Source organism: Melanotaenia boesemani, chromosome 4 (genome assembly GCF_017639745.1).
Source record: "Melanotaenia boesemani isolate fMelBoe1 chromosome 4, fMelBoe1.pri, whole genome shotgun sequence".
Taxonomy (NCBI): Eukaryota; Metazoa; Chordata; class Actinopteri; order Atheriniformes; family Melanotaeniidae; genus Melanotaenia; species Melanotaenia boesemani.
In genome coordinates this window covers 17,602,797-17,625,154 of record NC_055685.1, presented here as the reverse complement: position 1 = coordinate 17,625,154, position 22,358 = coordinate 17,602,797, and the positions used below count along the sequence as shown (strand labels likewise).

Here is a 22,358-nt window from a genome sequence, read left to right as displayed (position 1 = left end):
AAAAAATTTACAAACCAAGAAACAAGCTTGTCTCTCCAGGGTTCACAATCAGAAATGTAACCAATCCACATGAATTTAGCACAATTTCACACTTTTCTCCAACCTTCGACCAAATTTGACTTATCACTGTAGTTTGTATTAACATCACTAATTCAACTTAACCCTGACCATGACAATTTAATGCTGTTAATATTTAAAAACTCTTTAAGTCACGATCAGGCCATTACAAGTTTCCCCTGAAGAACTGGTTTCTCTCATCTAGTTTTCTCCAGAGCCAGTTTTAGTATATTTTTAACATTCATCAAATTAGTCAAAGAAATAGAAAAAACACAAATTTAGCTTATTTTTTCTGCATTTCCTTGAAAAAAATGTACCCTTGATAAATTCTCTCACCTTAAGCTCGTCTTTCCACCTGTTCAAGCAAGTCTGTAGATATTCTGTTTCAGGCACACAACCAGCACGTGGGCATGTACCCAGGAAGCTTTCGGAGAGAAGGGATAGATTATAACACAATAATTATGACCACAGTTGTTGCAAGTGTAGTCAAGCGTAAGATGCACCTAAGCTTAGGTGTTTGCAAAGTGATGCTTTTAGGCTATAAAAAACATTTGCTAGCAGGAGTGATGTGATAAGCATTGCTGAATGCAGGACATGAACTAATATTAACTGTAATGTAGTTTTTCCTATAATTTTAAGCAGAAATTTGTAGCCAATGCAGTACCTATGCTGTTCCTTAGAAAAAATAAATAAGGGAGAAATCCTAACTATAATAAGACTCATAAGGGAATTATTTGTCAAGTTGCAGCCATTTTTACAGCTGATGTCAGTTCTTTAGCAGTTCACAATAACTACTTAGAATTGTTGATGAATAACTAGTATTTTGTTAGGGACAGAAATGTACTTGGCCTACAAACTTTTTTGTCCATGTCTTTAAGAGTTTTGTCAAATATAGCCACTAAAACTGGATAAAAGCGCACTGAAGTTTTTCATTTATTTGTTTTTCCTGTATGTGTTAATATTTGCATATTTGTTTTATTGGCCTTTTTTTATTTGGAAATTAAAGTTATTTGGGATTCAGGCATATTAATCAATATTAACTTTTCAGCAGGTCATACACTGCATGCTTACCTCAGAATCAAGAAACAAAACCACACCTGAGTTTTGTTGCTGTCGCGGCACAGGACGCAGGTCAACTGGAACTGGGTGTCTTTCTGAAAATTGGACAAAGGAAAAGCAAGTAAATAATTTGTTATGTCATTGTGTCAACATGAAAAAATCTTTATTTTCATGACTACATATTTTCTGTTGGTGATTTTGTGCGAATGATAAAACTGCCACCAAGTGTTCACCACCTGTCTTCTTTATTTAATGATCTAAATCTTTTGACATCTTAACACCAGGGACGCCCCCAAGTGGTGGCCAGGGGTGGCCAGTGCCACCCTGAACAAAAAGCTGGCCACCCCACTGGCCAGCCCAGAAAAAATTGTATTTTTTATTTTTGTTTATTTATTTATTTATTTTTACTATTAATACGGCACAGCACACTTTGTTTATATTTGAATGTCAAAACATTTCAAAAGCTAATAAAAAAGATAAATAAAAAGTATTTTAATCAGGCACACAGAGGGCACCTCACATCTACGGTCCTAGTGAAAGGGCCTTAGAGCAAGGCCACCGAAGCGGGAATATCAAAGAGCAATGTTGCCACTGGTAATAGAAAGGACACAATCAGCTCTACAACAGGCTTGTCAGTAAGTATATGATAAAAACACAAGAACTTCAGTTTCATGGTTTTCTGCCAACTATTGGTGGGATTTAAATAATTACAGGGATGATGGCTAGCGCTAACATCTGGATGCAGATGACCTGGAATAAATGGCAATATAGTTCCCGTTACATGAGCCAATGCTACGAAGCTAACATTAGCCAATGGGTGTGTCTCAATCCGCGCACTTCTATACTTCGAACACTGCATTTAAGTGTTTAGGGCGCTGACACAGAAATTTCAGTAAAAACTCAGTGCACTGAAAGTACCCGGATGCTGCCCTAAACTCAGCCAAAAATCTGGTGCGAAAAAATGGACACTACGCGCACTAAACGGATGCCATCTTGCTGATATAGCGGAAGGGAAGGGACTTTCAACCAGTTTTTCAGAGCTGAATAATGGCAGCCACTGACTCAGCGGTACCGATGCAGGCGGAGGCTATTTTCTATTGTTGTAAGTATGAAGTTATTTGATCATAATTCTAATATAAACTGCAGCAGGCTTCTTATCTCTTCTATCCCTGATGAGAGTTATGGATCATTTGTTGGAGGCTGCAGTAGAGTTAGCAACATAAATGTTTTATAGCCGATTTCGCCGATGTAGATGGGCTATAAGTGTTAAAAATGATTAATGCTATAGGTTCCGTATGTTTATTAATGATTGTTGAACCTCCAGATTAAGCACTGCGGGGTCTCTGGCGTAAACGAAATGGTCCTTGATCTGAAAACTGATTAGGAAACACCGCTGGTTTAGAGAACCGGCCCATTTCGATGGTACCGCTGACTAAGCCGTAGCTGATTGTACATCACTTTAGATAAGCGTCTGCAACGTACCCATAAAGTACATATATATAATAATGTTTGCTTTTATATAAACAGCCATTGTGTGTTTACCGTGTCACTGTGGCATCGAACCACATGCGAGCTAGAATGCTGCTGTGAAGAAGAGGAGGTGGCAAGAGAGAAATGTTTTAATAAAAAGTTTAAATAAAATGTTTTCGGCATCCCTGTTTTTGCGTCTTCATTAGTGCATTTAATATTTTAAATGATGATTTATAGTATAATCAGTTTCCTGTTGCCAGACGTGAACGGTATCAGTGTAATTTTGGAATGGAGCAGTGTGGATTGTAAAAAAAAAAAGGTATATTTACGGTGCGGCGCTGCTATTAGGCAGCACGTAGGAGGGTCATATACCTTAAAATAAATAAGCATACGCTGTAATTCATGTGCAGCCCGAGGACTTGTGGTATAATTTTAATCTACAATGTTCAAATTTTTTTTCGGGGGGGGGGGGGGGGGGGGGGGGGGGACTCTGATTTTAACTTCAGGGACTCCCTTCCCCAGAACAGAAATGTCAGGAGAAGCGGTGTCCGCTCTGCAGGGATGCGAACTGCCATTGGTGCCCCCAGACCCCAGACCCCCTAGCTGAATTTGGTACCCCACCCAAGAAGATAATAGTGAACACTTTACATCCATTTCATGATGTGCTGGTCAGTCACAGGACCATCACCGAACAACACAAGAAATCATTCCTGCCTGTAGCTAGCAACACCAGTCATTCCCCCCTCACTGATTGTGATGAAGCTGAAGTATGCAACTTCTATTTATTTAATCTGATAAAGCATCAATCTACAGTTATTTTTTGTATTATTGTTAATCATTTATACACTATAACAGAGCTGCCAACTTTTCAATAATCATTGGAGTGAGATTTGGTGGAACCAACCAAAATTTTGACACACAGCAGCAAGATATAAGACACATTTTGTGCAGGTTTAATCATAAAATACAAAATTTAAAAAAGGTTTACTAATAGGTCTTCAAAGTACCAACAGAAACTTTAAAATAAAACAGGAACCAACTCAACTACACGAAGGAAGGGACACAGGGAATTCACAATAATAATTTCTCAAGATCTGTGCGCCTTGTCGGACTGGCTTTTGGCCTTTTCTGAGGCCTTAATTATCAGATGATCGAGGTGGTGAGACAGTACAAAAATTATTACAGCACGTGGAAAGTGATGGAGATGCTGCTGCTGGGTTTGAGACTGAGGACCATGTGGTTCATGTAGTTAATCTTTGCCAATACTGATGTTGCAATGTTAAAGTGGTGTTTTAAGGTTCAAGGCAAGGCAGTTTATTTGTATATCACATTTCATGTACAGGGCAATTCAAAGTGCTTTACATAAAACAAAGGCATTACAGATATTTAGAAATAGTAAAAGGGATCAACACATAATCACAATAAAATAATAAATTACATTAAAATGATTAAAAGCAAGAAAAGTTAAACAAGTTAACATGCAGATTTCATGCATAGGCGCATGAGAAAAGAAATGTTTGTAACCTGGATTTAAAAATGTCTACATTTGGTGAAAGTTTCTCCACTGGCAGTTTGTTCCACTTGTTTGCAGCATAACAGCTAAATGCTGCTTCTCCATGTTTAGTCTGGACTCTGGTCTGGACTAGTTGACCAGAGTCTTTGAATCTAAGAGCTCTGCTAGGTTTATATTCTCTGAACATATCACAGATGTATTCTGGGCCTAAACCATTCTGGGATTTGTAAATGATCAGAAGGTTTTAAAATCTATTCTGTGACTGACTGGAAGCCAGTGTAAAGATTTCAAAACTGGTGTGATGTGTTCAGATCTCTTAGTCCTGGTTAAAACTCTAGCAGCAGCGTTCTGGATGAGCTGCAGATGTTTAATGCTCTTTTTAGGAAGTCCTGTTAAAAGACCATTACAGTAATCCAGCCTACTGGAGATGAATGCATGGATTAGTTTCTCTTGGTCTTTCTGGGAGACTAAACTTTTAATTCTGTTGATGTTTCTGAGCTGGTAAAAAGCTGTCTTAGTGACAGCTTTGATGTGGCTGCTGAAAGTCAGATCTGAGTCTATCAACACTTCAAGGTTACGAACTTGGTCGGTGATTTTAAGAGCCCGAGTCTCCAGGCGTTTGCCAATGCTGACCCTCTTCTCTTTGCTACCAAACAGAATAATCTCAGTTTTGTCTTCATTTAATTGTAGAAAATTCTCCTTCATCCAGGTGTTTATTTGCTCCAGACACTGACACAATAAGTCTATTGGACTGCAGTCATCTGGTGACAGAGACACATAAAGTTGTGTATCATCAGCATAACTTTGATAATTAATGCTATAGTTCTGTCATATTTGATCCAAAGGGAGCATATACAAGTTGAACAGAAGAGGTCCAAGGACTGACCCCTGGGGGACTCTACAAGTCATGGCCACTCGCTCGGATTCATAGCTGCCGATCTTAACAAAATAACTCCGACCTGCTAAATAGGACCTGAACCAGTTAAGGACTGCTCCAGAAAGTCCAACTTTTTCAATAATCTTGGAAATAAAAGAGAGGTTAGAGACAGGTCTATAGTTGTTCATTATAGAAGCATCTAGAGTCCTTTTCTTTAGAAGTGGCTTAATAGCAGCTATCTTTAGTGACTTGGGGAAAATGCCTGATGCCAGTGAGCTGTTAACTATCAGTAGGAGATCACTTTCTACTGAGGTAAAAACTGTTTTTAAAAAGTCGGATGGTATCATGTCCAGAGTGCATGTTGTTGATTTCTAATGCCAAACTGTTTCTTGTAGGATTTTTAAATCAACCATTTTAAATTGCAACATAACATCAGAATTATTTCTGGGTTTTAGACACAGACTACTTTTCTTGTGTGACTGTGTGGAATTAATATTTTGCCTAATTGTTTTAATTTTTTGGCTACAAAAGTTTGCAAATTGGTTGCATTTCTCAGTGGAAAGGAGCTCTGGGCTTATCTGTGTAGGAGGATTAGTAAGTTTTTCAATTATAGCAAACAGAGTGCGAGAATTGTTGACATTCCTGTTAATCATTTCAGATAAATGCAGCTCTCTGGCCTTGCACAGCTCATTGTTATAGTTACGCAGGCTTTGTTTGTACAGCTTATAGTGAATTTGAAGTTTATTTTTCCACCATTTCCACTCAGTTTTTCTGCATTCTCTTTTTAGGCTGGTAACCACAGTGGTATTTCTCCATGGTGTTTTCTGTTTGATCAAAGAGCTCTTGATTCTTATCGGTGCAGCAGCATCCATTACATTCAAGACTTTCAGATTATAATGATCCAGGAGTCCATCAACTGACTCTGCACTGGTTGTTGGTAACATAGCTATGGCCTCCACAAACTTAGCACCTGTTCTTTCATTAATGTACCTCTTCGTAACCGAGGAGCAGGTTGGTTGGACATTCTGAGTGATCAGTATATCAAGCAAAATACAAAAATGGTCAGACAAGGCCAAGTCAGTGACCACAACAGAAGAAATATCAACACCCTTTGAAATAACCAGGTCCAGAATCTGACCTCGAATGTGAGTCAGTTCTTTTACATGCTGCCACAAACCAAACATGTCCAATATGGAAGAAAATTCCTTGGCATTACCATCCGTCATGTTATCTATGTGAATGTTAAAATCCCCAGTTAAGATGAAATGGTTAAAATCAGTAGAGATAACCGACAATAATTCAGAAAATTCATCAACAAAATTTACACAGTGTCCTGGACGTCTGTATATGATTAGAAATAGGATTTTAGGAATGCCCTTTAAAATAAAACTAAGATATTCAAAAGAAGTAAAATCAGCAAATGAAATCTCTTTACACTGGAATGAATCTTTAAATAAGGCAGCTTCTCCTCCCCCTTTCCTCCCGTTTCGACATTTATTCATAAAACTAAAATGAGAGGGTGCTGTTTCATTGAGAACTGTAGCACTTGTGTCTTCTGTTAACCACGTTTCTGTCAGAAAAAGAAAATCTAAACTGTGAGAAATGATGAAGTCATTAACTAACAGTGACTTGTTGGACAGAGATCTAACATTCAGTACAGCTAGCTTTATGAAGTTTACACTGGTCTCTGTTGTATTCTGAGTTATACAAGGTACAGTTAACAGATTAGATCGATTCACCCCACAAACTGACCGTGTTCGATTCCTTATTTTACTAACTAACACAGGAATCCTACTGGGTCCAGGCTTGATCTCAGAACAGCTGTCAGTAGTAACAAAACTACAGCAAGGACCCTGAACGCATCATCATCATGTTCAATATATATGTTTGTTATGCAATAAGCCATTTGCTAGGCTACAACAACAAACACCAGTCATGTTTTGTATTGTACCTCCCGTCTTACTTTTAGAGGGGTGATAGGGCCTCTAAGAACATCCATCATAATTATAATGCAAAATGCGTCTGTCTGCACCTTAATTTAGGCAACCTGACTTTTATAGTAATAATTTGACATTTTAAAATGGAATGCGAAATAACTTTTCAATCCAGAATTTTCAAGGGCCCCCACCCTGCAGTGGGTAAATGGTATAGTTTGCCCCCACCCCCAGACAGACAGTTTCCAGTTAGGCAGTTCCCAGTCAGACAGTTTCCAGTCAGATAGTTCCCAGTTAGGCAGTTCCCAGTCAGGCATTTCCCAGCCAGACAGTTCCCAGACTGACAGTTCCCAGTTAGGCAGAGTCCAGTCAGACAGTTCCAAGTTAGACAGTTTCCAGTCAGGCAGCAGCTTCAATACAAAACATGATTCAGAAACATTTACTGGAGAATAAATTTCAATATAATTCCAACATATTTGCTGGAGCACATTTCCAACAGTCACTTATAATAATGTCCTTCTGTAAATATAAATACATGTGAGTAAAGTCTGAATATATAAATCTAATTATGCTGGATTTTTTAAAGCAACCCTCCAAATTCATGTAAGCGCTCAAAATAACATCAGCTGACTGCATTTATCACAATAATCTGATATTCACTTGGAGGTTTTTTCTAACTTAAATCTATAAAAATGTATACATTTGATTAGATTATAAATTCTCTATTTGTATGTTCCACTTTTTTTGACAACTCACAAAAAGGAGGATTTTTTTAGAAAGTCTGCATTATTTTTATTATTATTATTATTATTATTATTATTATTATTATTATTTATTGTTTCAGTTTCAGTAGCAGCGGTTTGGAAGCAACAGTAACAGTCAGATTAGCAAAGGGAAGCAGTTGGAACATAACACTGTTAATTCTGTAACGCTCATAAATAAGTAATGGGGGCCTGGGCCCCTGTAGAGCCCTATGTCTAACAACGCCCCTGCCTTCAGTCTCTGTAGGCATAACTTATTGATCACGAAAGGCTTTTTTTCAGGCTCCACAGACAGATCCCAAATAACCTCAGCTGTCAGCAATGTGGCTTATATTTATTACTGTACATCTGAACTAAACAGGAAGCCATAGTTTTTAGATAGCAGGAACTCCTGATGTTTAAACATCAACACAAAAACTTAAATCTAGCAGCAGGCAGATGTAAATCACTTCCCCAAAAACCAGTAACATTGCTACACATACAGGATCCACCAGCTGCACATTTTATCCCTCTGATAGTATCTGATAGTACCTGATATTACCTACTATTACCTGATAGTACCGTTTCTAGTTTCTAGATTGGAGGAATTAAAAAATAGCTATGTGAAGAACTAGAGGTGTAATTTCATCTGGAGTATAGCATGACGTCAAACACTGTCTCTCAGTGTTGATCTCCAGCCCCGTGTTTACCAGCCGGTCTGACTGTGTGTTCAAGTATGTTCATGTGAATCGCCACCTCCTCCCTTCTCTCTGAGCCCTGGTCCTCCCTCCCTATAAAAGGTTTCAGCCAGCAAGCAATGGCAGCGCATATTTTCGAAGCAAAATGGTGGAAAAAAAATTGGTTGTTGGCGAAGAATTTGTCAGATGGAAAAAGGGACAAAACCCAGATTAACACTGGCCTTGTATTTCAAAGAGGAAAGCACTGCGAGAACTAAAGAAGCTACAATTTGACTGGATGCCTGATTATTTTATTTTATTTTTTTAATTATTATTTATTTTTCTGTCTCTTTTGTAATCATCATAAACAAACAAATGTTTAACTGCAAACTGTGGAACCTCAACAGTAAAACATAACTGCTTTAACAGATCATGTCAAAATCCCAGTAATTCAACAAACTGCATTTTTACTTTAGTTTACTTAACTGTACACTTGTAGTCTCAAGGCTTATTTATACAGAGATGAAGTTGTACATATGCATATATATGTATATACATATATATATATATATATATATATATATATACACATACATATATATATATACACATACATATATGTATATATGTATATATATATATATATATATATATATATATATATATATATTCAGACAAAATGCTAAATTCTAAAACTTTCTTAATTATGTTTTTATATACATCTTTATTCATTTCTTATTTTTTTCTTAATGTAATTTTTCATGTGATTTAAAAGTTTGGAGGCCTATGTACTATAATATGAACTCTAAGCTTTAAAAAAAGCTTTATTTTGTAATGTATATGACCCTGGCTTTATTTAACAGGTGAATTTTGGATTAACAAAGTTTTGTCTGAAGTAAACAGAAGTTGTAACAGTGCCAACAGGCTTTCTACATCATATTGAATTGTGAATTAATCACAGCTATTTGAATAAAATGCAATAAAAAAGTATATACTGGATTACAGTTAATTATTGATTTTTTCCCCCCAAAAAACAGACCACTCTTCTATTTCATTTACAGTAAAAACCTGTTAGTTTTCCAGTATTTGGATGCGATCACATTTACAGTTATTAATGGTGGTTTTACAGGTTTTTATTGGCAACTTTATTTTTGCCAGGCACTTACTGTAAAAATTACAGTGAACTTTTTACAATGTAGTGTTAATTTATATTTTTCCAATGGAGTGCTATTACAAAAACAATCCTTTTGGGGATTAAAAAAGTATTTCTGATTCAAAAAGCAAAGACTTTGTATTGCTTAATTGGGCTATCTAGTCTCTTAAGAGAAATGCACATATGCTGATTAGAATTTTGTTATTATTATTATAATTATTATTATTACTGATATTATTTTTACGTGCAGTCTGAGTGGTTGGAAGTTGATGTATTGGGCGTGCACTTTCACATATAACTGAGGCCTTTATATACATAATAATAAAGCAATAACAGCATGCAAAGTCCGATTTACACGGGATGTCTTGTATGGTCCAAGACACGTTTGTCCTCTGCAGTTTGCTTCCATAAACATCAGCTCGGGGTTATTTACAACTTACAGCCAGAGGGCGGAGCTAGCTCAGCCAAATGTCGTTGACCAACTGAAAGTAAAACTAACTAGTGACAGCGAGTCTGAAGAGTTTTTTAATCAAATAATCATAAAGACCCACAGTTAATCGACAGCTGCTCTGAAATGTCGACCCACGTGCATCATCACGTTGACACACCTCTAATATTTACACGTTTTATGTCCTGCTGTCATCATTCTTAGCTGACAGCGACAACTTGTTATACTTAGTACAGTCCCAAATCTGAACTGTGATCGGCCAACAGGTTTGTGTTTACCTCACTCGCACAAACTGAAAACTTACCGCTCGCTGATTTCGGGGGCACGAGAGTTGGAACAGGATGAACAGGAGCGCCGTCATTAAGCCTATCATCTGCGTAGCGCCAGCGGGTGCTCTTCTACCCAGCACAGCAGCGGGCACACACTACATTTTTGCATTTCACGCGTCGCGTTGAAGCTGGTTTGTCTCATTGGTTTGAATCCGCTATTAATCTCGTGGGGGGAGCGCGAGCGCTGGTCAGATTTCGCAAAGGGCCGTGTCACACACGCCCAGCTTCTGTCACGTTTAGGATCACTCCTCCTTCACCCGTCTTTTTTTTTTCTTTGCACGTCAGTGGCAGCAGCTGCCCAAGTTTTTTATTACGTATTATTTATAGCAGTAAATCCTCCAGCAATGACAAGCTTTCTGCTCAAATCTTTATTGTTTCATAATAAATTTAACACAAACATCTCAGCAGTAATCTCATTACATCCTGTTACTTTTATGGCTTCGGTGCGGAAAAGTTTCTCATATTATGTTAAATTCAGCTGCTTCCAGTTCTAACTTACCAAACTGTCCCAGAGCTCTTTTACTTTTGTTTAAATGGTTTGCAGCGATTTCTCAAAATCACTTCCTTTTATTTTTGACAGGAGTCTACTCCCTGCAGTGAACCTGATACATAACAAGTGCCAAGTAAAATGTTGTTTTACAGCTGATTAAGTGGTGGAATAATGTGTGAAGCTGTGAATAATTATGACACTTTTTAATACTAGCCCAGTATTGCGAGGCAACAAAAAACAGAAAGGGAAGGCATGTAAATTACCTTTGGTGAAAAACACCTGGTACATGGATTAAAATTGATTTTCAAAGCCAGTAAAAAAAACATTGGCATCACTTAAAAGAAACATTTTTTAAAAAAAGCGACATCTTATTTATTTTCTCTTTCCAATGGGTGTTAACAGTGCCAATAAAATCCCACTGAAAGCAGCTGCAGAAAACTAAAATCTGTCAGAGCAATAAACTTTATGACCTGGTGCTGAGCGATGTGCCCTAACTAGCCTAACTAGCACTCCATCCTTTGTAAGTCAAGCCCTATTTGTTGAATGTGTACAGAAATTTGTTTTTTGTCTTTTTAAAAGAAGATAGGAATAGGGACTGATGCAATTTGCCAAAATGAATCAAATGTGAGCTATCAGATTTTCCATCTATCAAAATTCATTTACAGCACACACTTGTGCCTCAATATAACATCAAAAGAATAAAGCAATTTGCTGAACCGGTTATTAAAATCAACTGTTTTGGCAGCAGCCCAAGGGAGGAAAAAAACTCATTCCAGGAGTAGTTAAATTCATAACTTATGAAATGATTTTATGTTAGCTCCTGATTTAAACAGGCTATCACTTGAGCCTGCTACTTTATTCTCTTAGTCTGTACAGATTCATGTGTAGCCACTGAATGGGAGCATACAGCATTTTCTTAAAGGTATTGAAAGTATCAGAATACACACTCCATACCATCCACTTGCATGTAGACGTGTCATCTTGTCTGTATTCAGTGTCCATTTTAAAGGGATAGTTGTTTGTTTTTTAGGTGTGGCTGTTTGTAGTCCTGATGAGTTGTCAGTCTGACCTGCAGTAGCAGCCAGAGGACTATGTAATAAGTTAAAAAAAGTTACCTGACACAGGGGAGTTGAGACCTACTTAAAGGAGGGGCATAGAAGGATGAATATTTTGCCATCTAAACCAACTCAAACCTCAGAGGTTTTTTTTTTTTTTAGTGGTTTGAGCAAATTTTATTGTAGATTTTTAAAGTGTGTCACTTTTACATAATGTAGTTACACAGACAGGATTTACATAATTCAACCCATGTTGTAACCAGGATGTTTTGCAGTTAAGAAAGAATGTAGACAAACTCAACCGCTATCTGATGCAGACATGAAGTGGTGAAAAAATCCACAACATAATTCTTGCTAAAATCACTATGAAAAATATTTAGATTTGTTTGGTTTTTTTAAGTTGGCAAAATTGACTCTTTTCATGGCTCCTTTGAGTAGCTGTTAGTCTAGCTCAGTAGACATTTCTTCTCATTCAAAATAAGCTTGCTCTGATTACTGTCTAACCCAGGTAAGGAAATGACTAATAAATACGACACACAGCCGCCCTACTTCAAAGGGAAAAAAAACAATAAAAACAAAGAAATATCCCTCTAATTACTGAAGTAAACCTCGAGGATCAACACAGCCCCACACAGTGTTCTCCCCTTTGACAGACTCTCCAGTCTGTCGTAGTTTAGGTAGTTTGGGCAACAGTCTCGTCTAACTTTAGCTCAGTCAGGGATTCTGAAGCGGTTTCCTCTTCTTCCTCGTCTTCCTCATCTTCCTCCTCCTCATCGTCATCCTCTTCATACTCATCTTCCTCGTAGTCGTCATCTTCTCCATAGTTGTCCTGTTGACCACCTCCTCCAGATGCCACATTCTTCCAGTAGGCATCATACCCTGACGCTCCGTCATAGTCGTCGTCATAGTCATAGTCGCCACCGGTCTGCCGTCCAAACTTCAGGGTGCGAGCTGCGGAGGACATACGGGTCATGTTAGTGTATTTCATATTCACTATAGTTTCATTTACATCCTCATGCGTCAATTTGGGCCTCATAACAAAGTTTAAGTCCTTAATTGAAAAAAAAAAAACCCCAATAATTCCATCCTCAATTTCCACATTCCCTCTCTTTTCCAAAAATCCTTTTGCCTTATTTTATCAATCAGCCCGTATTCCTTGTTCTCTAAATCCCACTGCAATTTTATCACTGTCTTTCTTATTTAGATTCCCCAAGGCATCTCAGACCTTTCAGACATCTCCTAACTTCTCTACTATCAGTGTTCAGACTGTGAGTGGTCCTGGCTCCATCTCCTAACCTCATGCATGAATTTGCCACTCACATGACACACATCAGTCTAACCACCAAACATGTTCCATAGGATTTCTCATTACAGTCATATTATGATCCCACCCTCTAAATGGACATATGAATATCAATAAAAACAAATCAATGTCATAAAAGCAGAAAGACTTCTGCTGTGGATAAGTTGTACATGCATGCAGGAAATAAGTTAATCTGCCAATAACTTCTCTGTACTCTTTCAGTTTCATTTCCAGTTCTCAAACATGCTCTAACTTCTTCGAAACAGCAGCTTTACAGGAAGGAAAACAAGCCGAGTTGCCGTGAGACTCACTGGACATGCTGAGGTCTTTGGTTTCCTGCGTTTCATGGCCACACTTTGGACATGGTGGAGCTTTGCCCTTCTCCTGTTTGAAGACCTTACTCTTAGCGTGATCATCACAGTAACAAGCCTGCAGGGACACAGCAGAGTTAACATTTTAATCAAACCACCAATCACAGCGAAATGTTTCAGAACAACACACATTTGATCCACGGTTGCAATGCTTTCTAAAAATATAGGAATAAAGTAAAATAGCTGTTTAGGCCTAAAAGCTGAATGGCAATGCGATTTGAAGGCTTTGTATTTTAAACGTTAGGATGTCACACCGTGTCTGTGCAACATTTCTTCAGACCTTTTTGTGTAATATATAAATTCATAAAACAGTTTAACTCTGTTGAATGTTGACATAATGTGATTTTTATTTAAGATATCACTTGAAAAGTAAGCGTCACAAAAATAGTTGTGTTCATATTTTCTGTTTAATCTGATTTGATTTGATGTCAACTGCAGTGAGAAAATTATGCAACAGAACATTCAAGGAACTACTGATTTCCCCTCCTGCATACAGACCAGAGTTGCTGAGTGTGGGCATGTTTGTGCAGAAAACAGAACGACTGTTTTCCTTGAAAGCAGCATCCAATAGAAAATTTTCTGCTCCTTTGTGTGTAAATTGGCTGCCAAGGCAACATAAGAAACATAGAAACTTACTTCCTTCCTCTTCCTTTTCTACATATTCTTTTCCCTTTTACATGCAGATTAAAGACCTCTATGATATAGCTTTTCTTTTACAGGCTGAGCAGGCTTTTAATTTGCCATTTCACTTTACTAATTTGTCATAATCTCTTTGTGCAACACTACCACAGCAACAATAGCCAGTATGTCAGTATGATGACACCAGCTTAATTTGTCCTACTCAGCCTAAATTTAGATTAACTGTCAGTAGGGGAATGATTTTATTTCTAATCACTTAAAAACTGAGAAAGGATTCTTCTCAGCCAGGGTGAGTAAAGGGGATGTTTACACCAACCAACGACTGCACTTTTAAAACAGTTAAAGCACTACATGCGATCACACAGATGCAATATCATGTAACTGTATTTTAAGCTGTGTAAAATCCAACAGCAATAACAACAACCATGTTGCACTACCACCTATCTGCAGTAACCCAGAAAGGACAAGTCAAACGCCAGCTCTAGGCTGGACCTTTGGAATAAGTTTTCACTGGTGCTGGTAGAAGTGGGTTTTTTTAGTTGGCAATCATTTTTACCTTTAGATCCATATACATCCTACACACTGGCACTGGAAACTGAAGAGCACATGCTGCAGCCCCCAAGAGCCCATCTTTCTTTTCTGACATCACTGCTAAGAACAGCAATAATTCTTAGCAATGATATCATTACTATCATTACTAACTGATCCTTCTGTGTCAGTAACCCCCGAACTTCTATCCAACAGGGCCTGTAATGAGTTTGCTTCTTTCTTTACTGGCCATATTCAGAAAATCAGGCAGTCAGTCAGTGCTTCCATGCCAAGGGCAGGACATATGTCATTAATGTGCCCACTCAGAGGAGAAATGAACACCATGACACACCTTTCTTCAGTCCTAAAAATCTGGATAAGATCATTTTACATCTGAAAACCACCACTTGCTGTCTTGATGCCCTGCCAAGTGGGTTTTTTCCAGGAATGTTTCAGGTTGCATAAAGACAGCCATCATCAAGCCACTACTGAAAAAGAAAAACTTAAGACTCATCATTACAGGCCGATATCAAACCTCCCCTTTCTTAGCAAGATTATAGATACAGCTGTATTTCAACAGCTGTACAACGTCCGGATACTAAATAACTGTTTTGATGTCTACCGGTCAGGTTTTCGGCCACACCACAACACAGACTGCTCTAGTTAAAGTCAATCGGATGTCATTAAAGACCTTAATGACATCCGATGGAGCTCAGATATCGGAAACATTTCAGTCCTGGTACTACTAGATCTCAGTGCTGCATTTGACACGGTCGACCATAACATCTTACTAGATCGACTGAGGCAGGACTTTCTGGCACTGCAATTACTTTTCTGAGTCCTATTTAGACAGCAAATACTTTGTGTCTATAAGTAACTATAAATATAAGTGAACTAAAATAACCTTTAGGGTTCCCCAAGGCAACATCTTCATGCTGCCACTCGCTCAAATGATGAAAAACAACAAAATGTCAGCACAGTTACCCCGATGACATACAAATCTACATAACCATTTTCACCAAACACTGATCCACTACATGAATCAAATTAAAGACTAGATGTGCCAGAACCTCCTTCAGTTAACTTAAAGAACATATTGAGGATTAAAGTACTGATGACTCAGCAAGATTAAAACAAAAATGCATTTATTTTTAGTAGACTGGACTGCTGTAATGCTGTCCTCACAGGTCTTAAAAAGTTCAGACAGCTGCAACTAATCCAGAACGCTGTAGCTTGAGTTCTCACTAAGACCAAGAAAGTGCATCATATAACTCCAGTCCTCAAACCTTTATGCTGGCTGCCTGTCTATCAAAGAATTTACTTCAAAATCCTGCTGTCAGTTTAGAAAGCACTGAATGGCACATATGTCAAACTGGTCCAGCAAAGGGCCGTGTGGCTGCAGGTTTTTGTTCCAACCAAGCAGCAGCACACCAGATTTGACTGATTCAATCAACTGATCTCAGTCTTCAGACAGCTGATTGGTCAAACTGTGTGCTCTTGGCTGGCTGGAACAAAAACCTGCAGCCACACGGCCCTTTGCTGGACCAGTTTGACATGCCTGGTTTAGAGCCAAAATACATTCAGGATCTTCTGGTTCATTATGAAACAAACCAGATCCCTCAGGTCTTCAGGGTCAAGTCTACAAAACAATCTTTATTCACCTTATCAGAACATTTAAAATTTGTAGCTTTTTTCTGTCCTCTGTGGTTTTTGGCACATTTCAGACATTAATGGAAAATAAATCCACAATGAGGTTTGAAAATGTGAAGCGACTACACCGCTGAGGGCAGCTGTGAGATGTTTAAATAATTTTGTCATTTTCACACTGTAAAGCTGTATTGGGTAGGCAGTGTGTTACAGCTACAGAGTTCTTTATGAATACATAATTCAGCTGTGCTAATTTTAAGGTTGCTGAGATTTACACCTCCTGTTTATTAAGCCTAAATTACATTTATGAAACTCACACTGATGAGTCAAAATAAACCAGAATAATCTAGGAAACACAATTTTACCTGTAAGGGTATGTATTTCAACACAAAGCGGAGGATGCATTATTCTCCTATTGCCTCCCTGTCCGTCCTATTTGTGCCTGTATCAGCCTGCTCTTTGCTACTGTTTAGGAGAAAGGAGCCTAAGCTTTTGTTTCAAATATGCTTTTCCTGTTTTTGTTCTTTGCTGTAGAAACAACTTGTGATGTAAGCTGATAAGATGGGTGTAGCTTTTTTGGTTAGTTTTTTTAAAGCAAAATTCTTACTGCTGTCAACAGAGCAGCTAAACATGTAATGAAATGTTCCAATACTGGATTATTATGCGATGCGATGCAGATTTTCTCTCACCTTACACCGCAGGCAGGAGTGCTGTCCCAGTCTATTACAGGAAACGCCTATAACACATGAGAATAAAGAACACTATAAACACATTTACATTCTCTTCACTGCACACATCTTAAAGATATTATCCTCTGTAATAAAAAGATAAACCTCCCTTTAACCACAAATATTAACAGAATGACATCAGGTGAAAGAGAATGACTCACATTTGAATGTTTCTGCCTGAAGGACTTGGCAGCTTGCCTGGTGCTCAAACTGATCATCTTCACAGAGGAAGTTGTGACAGAAAGAACACCGGAAAATGCGACCTCCTGTTCAGAAGTTACAAAAAACCTAGGGTGAATTTTAGGGTCACATTGATATGAACAAGTGAAATTCAACACAACAGTTGGGGTGGGGCGTCTCACCATGATCCCAGACTCCCCGCTCGCACTCGATGCAGTCTGCATCAGTCAGGGGACACACACAGGCATGAGTACTCAAACATTTCCTGCCATGGCATACCCAGGCTTCACAGAAGTCACACACTGCCCCCTTGAGGTTCAAAAAAGAAATTACAAGATCAGTCCACAAGGATTTTCTTATTATTTTCTTTCTAGATATATAGTAAATGTATTTCATGATTCAGTGTTAATTCAACCTGTGAACATCTTTTTTAATGCGAGCTGAATAATTAAAGCAAAAGTAAATAACTGAGACAACCAGACTGATTATGGAGCACCTGGACTTTCATGAATATATTTTTAGCATTATTATATAGTATGTTATTTGTATACATTTATGGCCATTACTCATTTAGTCTGTAATTGCATAAAACGGCATAAGTTTAAAAAAACAAAAAAAAACTGTGATAACAGACACAATTTTCTAAGGATAACATGTATTTTAAATATAAAGAAGTTAAGGGATATAAGCATAGCATTTGTATGGTACACACTCAAGTTTTTACCATATAAGGTTCTCTGTCCTACAGACTGGATTCACACACGAACATGCATTCTATGCAAATGAGCATCCTATAGGCAAACTCTGACTGGAGGATAAAGGACTGAGGAATTTTCTTTTTCTCTCTTCTCAGTAAACATGGGGACGACCACCTGGTGGGTGGCTAGTTATTCAGAGGCCCCAACATTCTGAGTGGACTCAAAAGTATATATAAGGACACTAAACATGGACAGTGAACTCTGAATGTCAACGCGATGACATCTGTGGACTGAAACATCATCACCATATCAGTCTACCCATCTGGAGGTTTCGGAGCCATATATTTTTATTTGCCTTATTTTGTTTCCATATTTAATCATATACTGTATTAATCTGAATTTGTTATGATGTTATGCGTGCTATTGCTATGCATTTACTTTTTAGGTAGACATAAACGGGGTTTAACATTAGGCGAATAGATAATATTCTGTGACTCTTAGTATGTGGATACATATGGGTGACCTCGAGTGCTTATTTTTTGTTTCGGGAGGTGAGAAATGCTAGGCAGGACTTAGGCCCGGAGGGGTCCGATGGGTCGACTAGCCTCTTTTGGGCGTTTTATGATTTCTTTTGGGGCTCTCATATATGTTTATTTAATTTGAGTCTTATATAGTTTGTTTTCTTTTCGGGACTGTTAATTCCAGTCCCGAAGAGGGGAATTATGAGGGATCTAAGCATAGCACTTGTATGGTACACACTCAAGTTTTTACCATATAAGGTTCTCTGTCCTACAGACTGGATTCACACACGAACATGCATTCTATGCAAATGAGCATCCTATAGGCAAACTCTATGATTGGAGGATACAGGACTGAGGAATTTTCTTTGTTTAAACCCCATATAAGACAGAACGACACATCAGGTCTTTAGGTCTTGGTTCTGGTTTTGGGACCTCTAGATTTTGCTGCAGAAATCTGTTTTGATGTCTGAACTTTTGTAAGAAAATTCTTTTTATTATTCAAGTTAGCGTCCAGAGACGTTTTTGCCTGAAAGCCAATTTTCCACATCTCCTGATCAAGATACATCAAAGTAAAACAAATAACCCCGTCAACAGTCTTATTGCTATGTGTTATTGCTTAACAAATCTACCAAACCTGTAGGACCTGCTGGAGCATTAACACAATAACTACTGCAGGTAGTGTTCTAGCTTAAGCTTACTTTCACTTTTTCTTATAAAAGAAATTATCTTTAGATTATTGAGTCCTGGATACATGTACATAAAACAGACATGTCTCCATTAAACTGCAGTATCCCTGTTCTTTAAAAACAACAAATATTTACTGCAGCATATGTACTAAGAAAATAGAGAAGCATCTTCATCATTAATGAAACAGTACTGAATCAGAAAAGAAAACTTATTTGTGCTATGCAAGTTTATAACCCAAAAATGTTGCAATGAACTCACCACCATGGCCATTCCAGTGCTGTGGACACCTGGATGCTTGATAACACAGTCTGACGTTTTCATACACTTGGTTTTGCCTAAGAATATTTAAAAGAACAGAAGAAAGAGATGGAGGAAAAGAAATCACAGTTAAGAGATCAATAAAGAGTATGAAAAGATTAAAACTACTCAATTTATGTTCTAAACAGGTAAGGCAAAGGTTCTAGAGGCATTTAGAGGTTAATTGCCACTGAGTGCTGTATGCCACCACTCAGGAGCACTACTTTACAATATATATTTTTATTCAAGTCACAATAACTTAAATTGCATGTGAGTCACGGTTTACCTGCTATAAGTGAAGCTACTAACCAGACAGCACCAGCTGCATAATCTTTTGTTTCACTTTTAAAGAAATTTTAAGAACATTTAAAAAGCATGTCTTCCCTGCACATCAATCAAAAACTCCAAATCAGTCACCCTGCCATTCTTCAAGAGGTCCGGCACACCATGGACAACATGGGTGTGAGTCTCACAGTTTGAAGCTAAACTGTGTGTCTTTCCTGTGATCTCTCCATCCCCACATTAAAAACTGGGTGGGAAGTGTCAACCGTATAACGGCTTGTGACGCACTGAAAAAAGTTAAGTGTTTTTGCAATTTAACTTAAGTTAGGGGACAAAAATAACGTCTTTCTGACCTTCTCTCAACTAAATTTGATTTTTCATCTTTAATAATGACTAACTAAAACCATCAGTGGCCAGATGTTGCAAAATTATGTTTTTTTATACATGAAAACAAGTTACTTTCATACTTTCAAGTTTTCAACATTTTTCAAACTCATTTTAAAATAAAGCGAATCATTGCTCGCTTCTTTAGTTTGAACCAAATTCTTAACCAAAAACAAAGCAAACCCAGATTTTAGAAGCATTTTCTAAAACACCTAAAGATCCTATTTACATCAGAGTTCAGACCCTAAAGAGAAAACATTTGCATCTGAGCTGTGGAGCGTCGTACTTCTGTTAAGGATTCTCTAAGGTGCTTCTGCAGTTTGCAGTTGCTGTAAATTACTGAACTGGATATCAATGAAAAGACATGCATTCGTCTATGAAATCACATCCTATGTCCTTTTGTGGAAATGGCCCAAGCTTATAAGAGAACAGCTATCAATATGCCACTCTTGTGATTACTCCATGATGAAAGAGAGTGCAGACAGAAGCCATTACCCACCATAAGGCATATAACAGTCTTATGGGATTTTTCAAAAAGGCACCTGAACAACAGTAGGCTGCCACTGTAAAGTTAAACCATCCAGCCACAAGATTCAAAGATGGGTGGGGAAACAGGCACTGAGCACCATATCATTATCATCCCTACAGTCAAACATCACTCTGAAGAGACGTCTTTCAGCAATCAAGAATCAGAACTGAGAAACAGATGCAAAGACAAGCATCAGACTGAGGAAGAGGGTTAAATTTATAACTATAATTATCCAGAGCATATGACCAAGAAACTAAGGAAAGCTGAGAAAGTTTTGAAGCTGTCCACCAATCTGAACCAAGTGGAGCAATCTCTGGAAAAAACTGAAAGTGTGCACCAACACTTCCTACCCAATCTCTGGGAGTCTGAATATTTCTGCCAAAAATTTTTTTTTTTTTTTTTTGTTTTGGTCTTGATATGTGGAGCAAAAAAAATATTTTAAGAGTAATTTGAGACATTACTTATTATAAAAAAGGATCGGTTAGTTCTGTGATATACTGCCGACCTGTCCAGAGCATACCCTGCCTCTTGCCAACTACTTCCTGGGATAGGCTTCAGCACCCCACCACCCTGAATTGGAATAATCAGTATAAAAATGAATTGATTAATTAATTAATTTAAAAGATCTGTGATATGAGTATCAAAAAGGAAAGCTTGTGGTGTAATAAGATTGACAAATAATACTTAAGAATTCAGTGACAAATTTTAAAATATATCTTATAATCCACATAAAAACATAGTAAAATCGCTGCAGGGTACTCACCACACTGAGCACAGACAGGCAACTTCTGCACCGAATTACAGAAATAGCAGAATGCTCTGTTCTTCTGTTTTCTACCAAGATAAAAAAGAAAAACAAAAAGTTAATTTTTTTCACCCGTAAAAAGCAGTCTTATGGTGTGTTGTCCGTAACGATACACACTTACCTCTGACATTTGTCACATTCCTACAAAAACACGACAAAGTAAGACAGTGAGAAATAGACCTGAGAAATGTACAAATTGTGTTATATCCAACTGTTAGTGTAGCTTCTTACCATGTTGGAGTTACAGGGCTGTTTGGCCACGTCAACATGCTCCCGGTTAGCTCGAATCTGTTTCTCTCGCTCTTTACGACTTTCGGCCTTTTTCCGAGCTCCAGTTTTCTTTTTGGGCATTTTTGCTTTATGGCGGCTGGTAGCTCACCTGCAAAAAGGCCAAACCACAGCTAGGTTGTATGATATTATATATGTATGATCATGATATTAGGAACAAGCCTGGCTTTTCGCTAAGTGAGTCGCATACGCAGATGACAATGTACGGGGACGAACATCTACTGAAAAAGACCGAAAAGTAAAGTTTCTTATGTTTCCATTTGATGGCTAGCTTTCCAAGTCACTGCCGCCCCACAGCAAGTAAATTATATTGTTTTGTTTGTTTTTTAATGCGAGCTAAACCGTTTGTAAATCACGAAGTTTTAGACTAACAACCCCACTTGTGTTCGTTGGTGTTGCACTAATGCGTCATTTCATTTTAGAGATATTAATCTGATTTAAACAGTTTTTACCTAATGGATTGTACAGCTACTACTTCCACGTCCGTCCGGAAAAGGAGTTCGTTGAAACAAAATCCAGAGCGAATAGTTCCGCAAGGAGAAAACTGTTCTTTCAGTCTGTTGGACGTGTGTGATTCAGTTAACTTTAGTTAAAAACGCCAAAGAGTTGCTTTATTTATAGGCACATAATAAACTATTATTAATTTAACAGAAAATATTTAACTAATTA

At 37.8% G+C, this 22,358-nt stretch overlaps 1 protein-coding gene across 1 annotated transcript; it reads right to left on the bottom strand.

The window, feature by feature from the left end:
- Nucleotides 1-11,326: 11,326 nt before the first annotated feature.
- On the bottom strand, nt 11,327-22,228 carry znf330 (zinc finger protein 330). The gene is made up of 10 exons (XM_041983665.1): nt 22,142-22,228; nt 21,633-21,780; nt 21,523-21,542; nt 21,360-21,430; nt 19,363-19,439; nt 17,381-17,507; nt 17,180-17,284; nt 16,980-17,026; nt 13,417-13,534; nt 11,327-12,753 (listed from the first exon to the last, which is right to left on the bottom strand). The coding sequence occupies exons 2-10, from the start codon at nt 21,750-21,752 to the stop codon at nt 12,476-12,478; spliced, it is 963 nt and encodes a 320-aa protein (XP_041839599.1). The 5' UTR covers nt 21,753-21,780; nt 22,142-22,228; the 3' UTR covers nt 11,327-12,475.
- Between the last annotated feature and the right edge of the window lie 130 nt (nt 22,229-22,358).

Excerpts from the sequence above, each read along its gene's own strand:
- znf330 (XM_041983665.1), bottom strand. The coding sequence starts at position 21,752 with ATGCCCAAAAAGAAAACTGGAGCTCGGAAAAAGGCCGAAAGTCGTAAA. Across the intron at positions 21,431-21,522 it reads GAATGTGACAAATGTCAGAG|AAAACAGAAGAACAGAGCAT; the intron begins GTAAGTGTGTAT and ends TTATCTTGGTAG. Across the intron at positions 13,535-16,979 it reads ACTCCTGCCTGCGGTGTAAG|GCTTGTTACTGTGATGATCA; the intron begins GTGAGAGAAAAT and ends GTGTCCCTGCAG.